Here is a 10,482-nt window from a genome sequence, read left to right on the forward strand (position 1 = left end):
CGTTCCCACGCGGCTCCGCACCGTACACCTCGTACACACGCGGCTCCGCTCCATACACCTCGTACACACACGGCTCCGCTACGTACACCTCGTACACACGCGGCTCCGCTCCATACACCTCGTACACACACGGCTGCGCTCCGTACACCTCATACACACAGGGCTCTGCTACATCCACCCTGTAAACCCCTCCTGACCCCACACAGAAACTTCCCCTCATCCAGCACCATGACAACCAGCACAGCAGAGTCCTGCCCACACTGAGGCCCTTGATCATGTGACCCCAGACTCCTCCCCTCCTGTGACCTCATCACAGGTCCTGTGCACACAGAGCAGTCATATATGTGGAGTGCGGCTCTGCAGGTTAGTGATGGGCAGTCCAGCTCTTCTGGCTCCTTTCCCCACTTTTCTCCCTCCTGTCCCTTCACTATAAAGCCTGGGCCTCATTATACAGCTGTACAGGGGTCTAGTGAAGGCTTTTTAGCCCTTTCCTCAGACTGTAGCTCCTGGGAACAGGCCCTCACTCCTGTCCCTTCACTTTAAAGCCTGGGCCTCATTATACAGCTGTACAGGGGTCAAGTGAAGGCTTTTTAGCCCTTTCCTCAGACTGTAGCTCCTGGGAACAGGCCCTCAGTCTTGTCCCTTCACTATAAAGCTTGGGCCTCATTATACTGCTGTACAGGGGTCTAGTGAAGGCTTTTTAGCCCTTTTCTCAGACTGTAGCTCCTGGGAACAGGCCCTCACTCCTGTCCCTTCACTATAAAGCCTGGGCCTCATTATACAGCTGTACAGGGGTCTAGTGAAGGCTTTTAACCCTTTCCTCAGACTGTAGCTCCTGGGTACAGGCCCTCACTCCTGTCCCTTCACTATAAAGCCTGGGCCTCATTATACAGCTGTACAGGGGTCTAGTGAAGGCTTTTTAGCCCTTTTCTCAGACTGTAGCTCCTGGGCACAGGCCCTCACTCCTGTCCCTTCACTATAAAGCCTGGGCCTCATTATACAGCTGTACAGGGGTCTAGTGAAGGCTTTTTAGCCCTTTCCTCAGACTGTAGCTCCTGGGAACAGGCCCTCACTCCTGTCCCTTCACTATAAAGCCTGGGCCTCATTATACTGCTGTACAGGGGTCTAGTGAAGACTTTTTAGCCCTTTTCTCAGACTGTAGCTCCTGGGAACAGGCCCTCACTCCTGTCCCTTCACTATAAAGCCTGGGCCTCATTATACAGCTGTACAGGGGTCTAGTGAAGGCTTTTTAGCCCTTTCCTCAGACTGTAGCTCCTGGGCACAGGCCCTCACTCCTGTCCCTTCACTATAAAGCCTGGGCCTCATTATACAGCTGTACAGGGGTCTAGTGAAGGCTTTTTAGCCCTTTTCTCAGACTGTAGCTCCTGGGCACAGGCCCTCACTCCTGTCCCTTCACTATAAAGCCTGGGCCTCATTATACAGCTGTACAGGGGTCTAGTGAAGGCTTTTTAGCCCTTTCCTCAGACTGTAGCTCCTGGGAACAGGCCCTCACTCCTGTCCCTTCACTATAAAGCCTGGGCCTCATTATACTGCTGTACAGGGGTCTAGTGAAGACTTTTTAGCCCTTTTCTCAGACTGTAGCTCCTGGGAACAGGCCCTCACTCCTGTCCCTTCACTATAAAGCCTGGGCCTCATTATACAGCTGTACAGGGGTCTAGTGAAGGCTTTTTAGCCCTTTCCTCAGACTGTAGCTCCTGGGAACAGGCCCTCACTCCTGTCCCTTCACTATAAAGCCTGGGCCTCATTATACAGCTGTACAGGGGTCTAGTGAAGGCTTTTTAGCCCTTTTCTCAGACTGTAGCTCCTGGGAACAGGCCCGTGTGGAGATTTCCTTCTGAACAGTATCTGCGTCCTGCCTAAGGCTTGCCCCTTGCTGACCGGGGGGTTTTGCCCTCCTTTGCTCAAGTTAAGGCAGGGCACATCGTTGAAGTTTCTGTGGAGGACTGCTGCGGGCGCCATCTTCCTCCACCTTCAGTGATGTCCCCAGGCGCGACCAGTCAGCGACGCGGGATTTCCGTTACAGACAGACAGAATTAGACGATTATATATATATATAGCTGACCCATGAAAGTGCTGTTAGGCCGTCGTCAGAGTTTGCTCACTCCTCTCTTCAGCCTCCCGGCCATGAAGTTTTACACTTTTGCTACAAATAAACTACGGACTTTCAATATGGATCGGTGATTGCTGCAGTCCTTACTTTCTTTGGTGAAATTATATATATAGATAGATATGTGTATGTATATAAATATTTGTCAATCATATCTCCCTACTCTGGAGATTGCTGCTGTCATTGTATTATTACACAGGATTCTTATGATGTTACATCGGATCATCTTCTTCTCATTCAGGTCTCTACAATATCGGATCCTCTCAGTGAAGATCTTCTACAGAAGAGAATTTTCCTGATTTACCCATCAAGGATGGATATGGACAGAGACAAGATGGTGGAGAGGATATTACACCTCACCCTAGAGATCCTCTTCCGTCTCACTGGAGAGGTGAGAGATTCTGATGACGTCACATTACATCATTCTTATCTATGGGAATAACAGATGGACAGAACTGGAGAGGTGAGGACTCTGGAAATGTCTGTAGTGAGATTTATTAATGTGTCTCTCCATTACCAGGATTACACAGTGGTGAAGAAGACCTCTAGTGATCGCTGTCAGGACCCTGTGTCTGAGGGATGGGGAAGACCCCTGAGCCCAATCACGGGGCCTCCACCTCACCCCCTGATCCATGAGGACATCAATGACCAGAAGATCCTAGAACTCATCTACAAGATGATTGAGCTGCTGACTGGAGAGGTGACACTGCTGGGAATGCTGGGACATTATACAGTAACACTATGAAGGGATCGGGGGATGACGGTATCATTGTATGTGTCAGGTTCCTATAAGGTGTCAGGATGTCGCTGTCTATTTCTCCATGGAGGAGTGGGAGTATTTAGAAGGACGCAAAGATCTGTACAAGGACGTCATAATGGAGGTTCCCCAGCCCCTCACATCACCAGGTAATAGACAGGACTAAATACACACGGCCTATAATTATCTGTATGTAGAGAATGAATTCAGTCCCTGTATGTGTTTCCTCCAGATCTATCCAGTAAGAGGACAACACCAGAGAGATGTCCACGTCCTCTTCTTCCACAGGACTGTAACCAAGAAGATCCCAGTGCTCCTCAGGATCATCAGGTAGATGGAGAGAAGGTGTCAGTAGATCTCCCCTATGATGTGTAGACGGCTGTGAAGGTCTTGTGCTCAGTCTTGTTTTATCCACCAGTATTATATGTTTTATACTTGTGTAATGAGAACGGTGGAGATGGCAGGATTAGAGCTGATCATAGATCGGACTTCTCCATCTGTCTGTGACTTTTACAGTATTTGTTTCAGGGGGAAGATCTGACCCATATTAATACTACAGAGACATATGTGAGGGGTGATGAGTGGTGTAAAGAGGAGATTCCCACATATGACTACCCAGGTGAGTAGTAACCACTGAATGCAGAGAAGTCACAGATTCCTCTCAGTCACCGGCTGTGGCTGCTTTATCGGTGGTGTAGTCCGGCCGTATTACCATGATCACCATTTTGCCTCTAGACCACAACATTCTCCTTCACCCAAAACTGTTCAAATGACTTTTGGTATTGAAAGCCCTTTTCTATAGAACTTACGACCTGGAGGATCCTCCTACCCCCTGGGATTAGTGTGAGAGTGATCCCTTAAAGCGAGATCTATATGATTACTTGTACCTGACCCAATATAGGCCAAGTGTGCTCTTAAAGAGTCACACCGAACACAGAGTTAGGCCGGAATCAAACTACCGTGTGTGATGCAAGAAACGCATGAGTCTCTCGCATCAACATCCGGCGCTGCCGCTGGTACTCAGGACCGGAGCTGCGGCTGCATAGAAATACATGGTTGTTGATGCGACAGACTCGTGCGAGTTTCTCACATCACACCCAGTGGTGTGATCCCGACCTTAGATGTCTAATCTTTTCTCAGTAAAGGTTTGCACACAACTGAAGTTTATTCTCAAGACAAAGAGATAGTAACTAGCCATTCTCTCCTTCACATTAGGAGACGCTGACCATTACCTGCCCAGATCTGTAACTATAAAGCCAAATGACAGCGTACGTAGAATGTGCTGACAAGATAGAAAATCACTTGGAGAAAAATCTTATGCTGGGCCTGTAAGAGAAAGTGGAGGGTAATGATGATGTTGGCTTCCTAGATCCCTGAGATCTTATCGGATGAATCTTCTCTCCCTTCTGTGCTGCTGAATGTCTCATGGTCCCTACAAGACCAGGTCCAGTCTTTCTGACCAAACTTCCCTTTTATGAGCGACACCAGTAAATGTGCAGTGAGGCCAAGTGTGAATTTCTGTCCAATAACAGCAGAGTTTCCCTTTATCCTGACTTTTCAATTTGTATTAAAACCAACTAACTTCAAGGAGGATTGTGATAATCTACAGGACAAACATTCCACCTGTGCCCTGATAGATCTCTAAGCTGTGCGTGGCTGATGGCTGTAATATACATTTATTCCCGCCTGCAGGAGATGTGTTGGCTCCAGCCCTGGTGTCATGGATTCACTCCACGTCATACATTACATTGTTTTCGATCCTAAGGAATTCAGATTACTGCACAATCTCTCCTGAAATGGGGAGCAATATTATTTTCTCTAATCTTCTGCTCAGGATTCATAGTAGCTCCAATGGTCCACCATAACTGAGGGCAACTCTGGTTTACTGTTGTGTAATCTGTATTTGTAGTTTTCAGTTAATGAGATTCTCGTGCTCTGTGGGTGGGGCTGTGGGTGGGGCTGTGGGCGGGGCTTTATGTGGTGCTCTGATTACATATTCCTCTGTATTGGCTTATGACAGGTCGCTGATCCCTCACTGACCTGCCCCCATTATTACATAATGCATATAATAGCATTGATATTATTGTTGACTAGAGGTGTGCCCGATGTTATCGCATCGAGAGGGAAGTGTATGTGTGTGTACATGTGGGTGTGTGTCCCGCAGCTGCCTGCGCACCCACCTCCGTGCAGTCACAGCCGGCAGGAAAGCGGGTGGTTTGCGGCCTGTGCTGGAGATGTGTGTGAGTACGTGTTTGTGTATGTACATGGTGGGCAGGCAGCGGCGGGGGGGATTCTAGCAGCGGCCAGCTGGCAGGAAAGACCGCGGCTTGCGGCCTGTGCCGGAGATGGGGTGCGGTGTCACCAGAGGGCGCCCGCACCCCATCTCCAGCACAGGCCGCAAGCCGCAGTCTTTCCTGCCGGCTGGGACAGAGGTGAGTGGACAGGCAGCGGCGGGTCCGGTGGTGGCGGGAGGGTCCCGGCGGTATCCTGCTGGTGGTACTGTGGAAGGGCCTGGTATCACCAGCGGGTGCCATATTGGAATACCCATCACTTTGGTATTCCAATATGGCAGTTGGCGTACTTTGCGGTGCGGCGCGGTGGATTGTGGGATTCGAGGACATCCAGACGGAAGTGGATGACAGACAATTTAAGGTAAATATATATGTGTATATATATATATATATATATATATATATATATATATATATATATTGCCTATAATATTGTGGCTATTGTGAGGCTTAGAAAGAAAATTACATCCAGCAAAATGTCACCGGCGGCCCCTGCCCAGTAGCCTCTATCTCTTACTTATAGATGCTACTGCGCCGGTGGGTCGCCCTCCCAGGGCTGTGGGGTACTCGGTACAGGGCTGGTATCAGCAGGATGTGTCACAGCAGCAGTGATCAGGTCCGTGGCCCTGGGCACCCAAGTAGAAGGGGGGATGAATGGTGAAATGTAGTTGAGTAGATGAATAGTTCGTGACGCCACCTGTGGTGTTCGGCAAGTGAGATGTTAAGCCGACGCTGCATGCAGATCCTCTGGGACTGGTGGTGTGTTGCAGCCAAGATGGTGAAGCTCCCCACAGGTGGAGCTGTAGTCCCAGGGCAGTGTAGATGTAGGGGTAGAGGAGAGGCGCAGGCAGTGTAGAAGCTGGTACCCAGATGTAGCGGTGTGGGGTGTGTTGGCGCAGGAATAAATGTAGGACACTGGGGTATGTAGTTCCAAAGCTTTACTCACAGTCTGTTGTGCAAACAGGTGCCTGCCTCCGTGCCGTGTCCTTCGGGTCAGGGACTCAGTCAACCTCCAGGCAATATAGGATGCTCCCTTCCAACACTCCGCCATCATGTGCCTTTCTGAACGTCTCCTCTTATAGCGCCTGTAAGTGAAGTACTCCCAGTACTGAGTTACACTGGAGTTCCTCCTGTCCGATGTTCTTATGAACTTTCCTTGTACGGCAGACAGCTGTAGCCTGCTTCGGGGACTCCTTGCTTCCTAGTCCCGGCTCACTATCAATGTTGTTGTTGTGCCCCCAAGTCTGAGATGGGAGTAGCGCATTTACAGCCCACTACTCCTCCGGTGTCTGTTGCAGGACCATTAGTATCCGAACAACCTCGGAGACCGGGCCTCGGCCTTGCGCTTAGAACTTCTAGGAAGGGTTCTCCTCTGACCCACGTCCTCTGTTCTCTTTTACTCCTCACGTTCCGTGCTAGTCTTTCCTTCTTATGAAAAGTCAGGTTTCCGTTCAATGTCTTTCTCTTTCTTTCCTTTCCCGTGCCAGCAGGCTCAGATCACTGAGGTCTGCTGCAGCACCTCCTTCCTCCATCCCTCTCAGGGATCTTCTCTCTCTCACACTCTCCGACTGAATGCCTCACTGAACTCACTGAACTGAAATTCTTAACCTTCCTGCTCTTTTATGTATTCTAACTCCACCCGCCTCCTAGCACGTTTCGTGTTCCAAGCAGGGAGCCGCAATGTGGCTTTGCTACACTACTGTGTGGTGAGGGGTGCAAGTGTTGGAGTGTGGTCCAGAGCTTCCACCTTACCTGGATGGTGGGGTACCACACCTCAGGAGGAGCTGCAGTACCTCGGTGGCGACTGAACCCTCAGGGGTGCCACACAGGCGCCGCCATCGCCGGTGACATTTTGCTGGATGTAATTTTTTTTCTAAGCCTCACAATAGCCACAATATTATAGGCATTATCACCAATAATATCAATGCTATTATATGCATTATGTAATAATGGGGGGCAGGTCAGTGAGGGATCAGCGACCTGTCATAAGCCAATACAGATGAATATGTAATCAGAGCACCACATAAAGCCCCGCCCACAGCCCCGCCCCAGAGCACGAGAATCTCATTAACTGAAAACTACTAATACAGATTAAACAACCACAAGACGGATTTCATCACCAGGTATCACTTTAATCAGTATAATGGCGCTGACCTGACAGTGTCTGTAGGTTACTAAGCACAATCCTGCTGACAGGGGCACTTTAAGACATCTCAGCTCTGCACTATTATACACAGTTCTCTATAAATGTGTAATATTTCTTCTTGAAACTCATCTGACAGAAAATATTGGACCTTACAATAGTTTAGATTGTGACGTCACCGAGCCCCATACTCTAATTACCCCAGAGAGGTTTCACCACTAGCTGCTCATTTATTACTGATGGAGACTGTGGAGTTTGATCATTTCAGTAGTTCCTAATCAGGCCCCATTATTAGTATCTGACGTGTGTCACTTTATGTGGTGGTAAGTTTGGAATTCTTCACAAAGGATAATAGAAAACAAGTGGATCTTACAGATTATTTTCCAGCTTCGCACTATACCCTATATACGATTGTACACTACTGTCTGGGCACATGGCAGTGTTCAGAAGGGAAGGAGCGCCATTTAGCTATTTGAATGCAGATCTTGCTGGAATAGTTTGCAGACACAATGTATTGGGAGCACTGTTCATGGTCACCTGGCAGCTCAAAAGATGTCCACCATGAGCATGCTTGGCACTATCTTCTCTGCTTTCCATATCCCAAGGATTGCCTTGCTCATGTGAAACATGGAGGAGGCTCTGTTATGTTCTGGGGCTGCTTTGATGCATCTGGCACAGGGTGTCTAGAATCTGTGCAGGGTACAATGAAATCTCAAGACTCTCAAGGGATTCTAGAGAGAAATGTGCTGCCCAATGTCAGAAAGCTTGGTCTCAGTCGCAGGTCGTGGGTCTTGCAACAGGATAATGACCCAAATACACAGCTAAAAACACCCAAGAATGGCTAAGAGTAAGACATTGGACTATGCTGAAGTGGTCGTCTATGAGCCCTGACCTAAATCCTATTGAGCAACTTTGGAAAGAGCTGAAACATGCCGTCTGGAAAAGGCGACCTTCAAACATGAGACAACTGGAGCAGTTTGCTCTTGAGTGGCCAAAATACCTGTCGAGAGGTGCAGAAGTCTCAGTGACAGTTGCAGGAATCGTTTGATTGCAGTGATTGCCTCAAAAGGTTGTGCAACAAAATATTAACACTTTAGCGCCAGAAGTCAGTTTTTGCCTTCGTGATCGGGCCAATTTTTTCAACGCTGACCAGTGTCACTTTATGAGGTCATAACTCTAAAACGCTTCAAGGAATCCTGGTGACTCTGTTTTCTTGTGACATATTGTACTTTATGATAGTGGTAACATTTATTTTATATGACTTTCATTTATTTGTTAAAAAATGGAAATTTGGCAAAAAATTTTAAAATTTTAATTTTTATGCCCTTATCAAAGAGTCATATCGCACAAAATAGTTAATAAGTAACATTTCCCACATGTCTACTTCACATGAGCACAATTTTGGAAATATTTTTTCATTAGGAAATTATAAGAGTTAAAAGTTGACCAGCGATTTCTCATTTTTGCAACAAAATTTACAAAACCATTTTTTTAGGGACCACTTCACATTTGAAGTGAGTTTGGGGGGTAAATATGACAGAAAATACCCACCACCAAAGTGAAATTCTTTAGCCTAACCCTAACTTTAGAATAAACCCTAACTATAGCCCCAACACGAACCCTAACTATAGCATTAACTGTAATCTGCCTTATCTGTTTTTCCATTGACAGATGATGGACCTGAGTGGGGATTTGTTTTTTGTGAGATGAGAATTGGTATTATTTTCACCTACATAACATTGACTGGTTTCTTTTTATTTGATATTTGGGAGGCAGAATGAACAAACAGTTGAACACCGCACACTACTGGTTCATCCAACAAGGTTTTCTATTAGACTCTGCACTGTCATTGTCTTGGTAAATAATTAAAGCTTTTACATATCTTGCCATTTTTATGGACAGTTTAAGTAGAAATGTTCAAAAATATAAAACTCAGGGATATTTTATTAAAAACTAATTGTTTTTTTCTTAGCAGATGACTGTACCAGGAGATCAGAGGGACACCTGACATCTTCAATTTTTAAATCTGATGATCTTAAGATCCTACAAGATACAACTGAAGTGATTGCTATTACTCCAGATATACCATCATCCATTCACAGCAAAGATCTGTCATCTGATCCCATGAAGCAGGTCCCATCTTCTGATTCATTACTGACTACTAAGGAAAATCAAAGTAAAAAAAGAGGCAGTAAAAAACAAACTGCTCCTACAGCAAAGAAGTCGTTCTCATGTTCAGAATGTGGGAAATATTTTAACAAGAAATCAAAATTGGTTAATCACCAGAGAACTCACACAGGGGAGAAGCCTTTTTCATGTTCAGAATGTGGGAAATGTTTTAAACGGAAAACCCATCTTGATCGCCATCAAAGAAACCACACAGGGGAGAAGCTTTTTTTCCTGTTCAGAATGTGGGTAATGCTTTAACGAGAAATCAAATTTTGTTATTCACTATAGAACCCACACAGGGGAGAAGCCTTTTTCTTGTACAGAATGTGGGAAATGTTTTAACAAGAAATCAGATTTAGTTACTCACCAGAGAATCCACACAGGGGAGAAACCTTTTTTCTGTTCAGAATGTGGGAAATGTTTTGCGCACAAATCATATTTTGTTAAGCATCAGAGCAGTCACACAGAGGAGAAGCCTTTTTCATTTTCTTAATGTGGGAAATATTTTACTTGGAAATCAACTGTTAATAAACATCAGAGACGTCACATAGGGGAGAAGACTTTTTTTATATTCATAATGTTGGAATAGTTTTAACCAAAACTTAATCTTCTTAAATGAGTTGTCTCTTGTCATTCCTCATGTTTGCTGACAAAAGGATAAAACTAAACTTTATTAATTTCAAATGTAAAATTATACAAATAATTCACCCCCTGAAGGTTAGTCAGTAGGTGACTGAGGCTATGTGCACATGGTGCGAATTCTGCTGCAGATCCGCAGCGCATTTGGCCCTGCGGAATCGCAGCAGAACTGCATGTGATGTACAGTAGCATTAAAGCTATGTAAAACAAAATCCGCAGTGCACATGCTGCGTTTTGTTCCGTGCAGATTTGGTGTGGAATGAAAAATGCAGCATGTCACTTCTTTTGTGCGGGTTTGCTGCAGTTTTCCACCTGCTCCATTCTAGAAATCTGCAGGTGGAAAACTGAAGGGGAA

The 10,482-nt window shown here is 46.3% G+C and overlaps 1 protein-coding gene across 7 annotated transcripts; it reads left to right on the forward strand.

The window, feature by feature from the left end:
• The first annotated feature begins 274 nt into the window (after positions 1-274).
• LOC141077979 (gastrula zinc finger protein XlCGF66.1-like) lies at positions 275-10,034 on the forward strand. Of its 7 annotated transcripts, none has more exons than XM_073564767.1 (7): positions 275-363; positions 2,370-2,519; positions 2,649-2,828; positions 2,911-3,034; positions 3,118-3,215; positions 3,402-3,504; positions 9,292-10,034. In XM_073564767.1, the coding sequence occupies exons 1-7, from the start codon at positions 343-345 to the stop codon at positions 9,744-9,746; spliced, it is 1,131 nt and encodes a 376-aa protein (XP_073420868.1). In that variant the 5' UTR covers positions 275-342; the 3' UTR covers positions 9,747-10,034. The 7 variants fall into 7 exon arrangements, with proteins under 7 accessions (XP_073420868.1, XP_073420869.1, XP_073420870.1 ...); XM_073564768.1 differs by having other exon boundaries at positions 9,295-10,034; XM_073564769.1 differs by having other exon boundaries at positions 277-363; positions 3,414-3,504.
• The last annotated feature ends 448 nt before the right edge of the window (positions 10,035-10,482 follow it).

The sequence above is a fragment of the Dendrobates tinctorius genome, unplaced genomic scaffold (genome assembly GCF_039654945.1).
Source record: "Dendrobates tinctorius isolate UK_male_01 unplaced genomic scaffold, ASM3965494v1 ptg000485l, whole genome shotgun sequence".
Classification (NCBI taxonomy): Eukaryota; Metazoa; Chordata; class Amphibia; order Anura; family Dendrobatidae; genus Dendrobates; species Dendrobates tinctorius.

What these genes read in the sequence shown, in the direction of transcription:
- LOC141077979 (XM_073564767.1), top strand. Translation starts at nt 343, where the DNA reads ATGTGGAGTGCGGCTCTGCAG. An exon ending in TTGAGCTGCTGACTGGAGAG is followed by an intron (nt 2,829 to 2,910) that starts GTGACACTGCTG and finishes TGTATGTGTCAG; the next exon opens with GTTCCTATAAGGTGTCAGGA. An exon ending in CCAGCCCCTCACATCACCAG is followed by an intron (nt 3,035 to 3,117) that starts GTAATAGACAGG and finishes TGTTTCCTCCAG; the next exon opens with ATCTATCCAGTAAGAGGACA.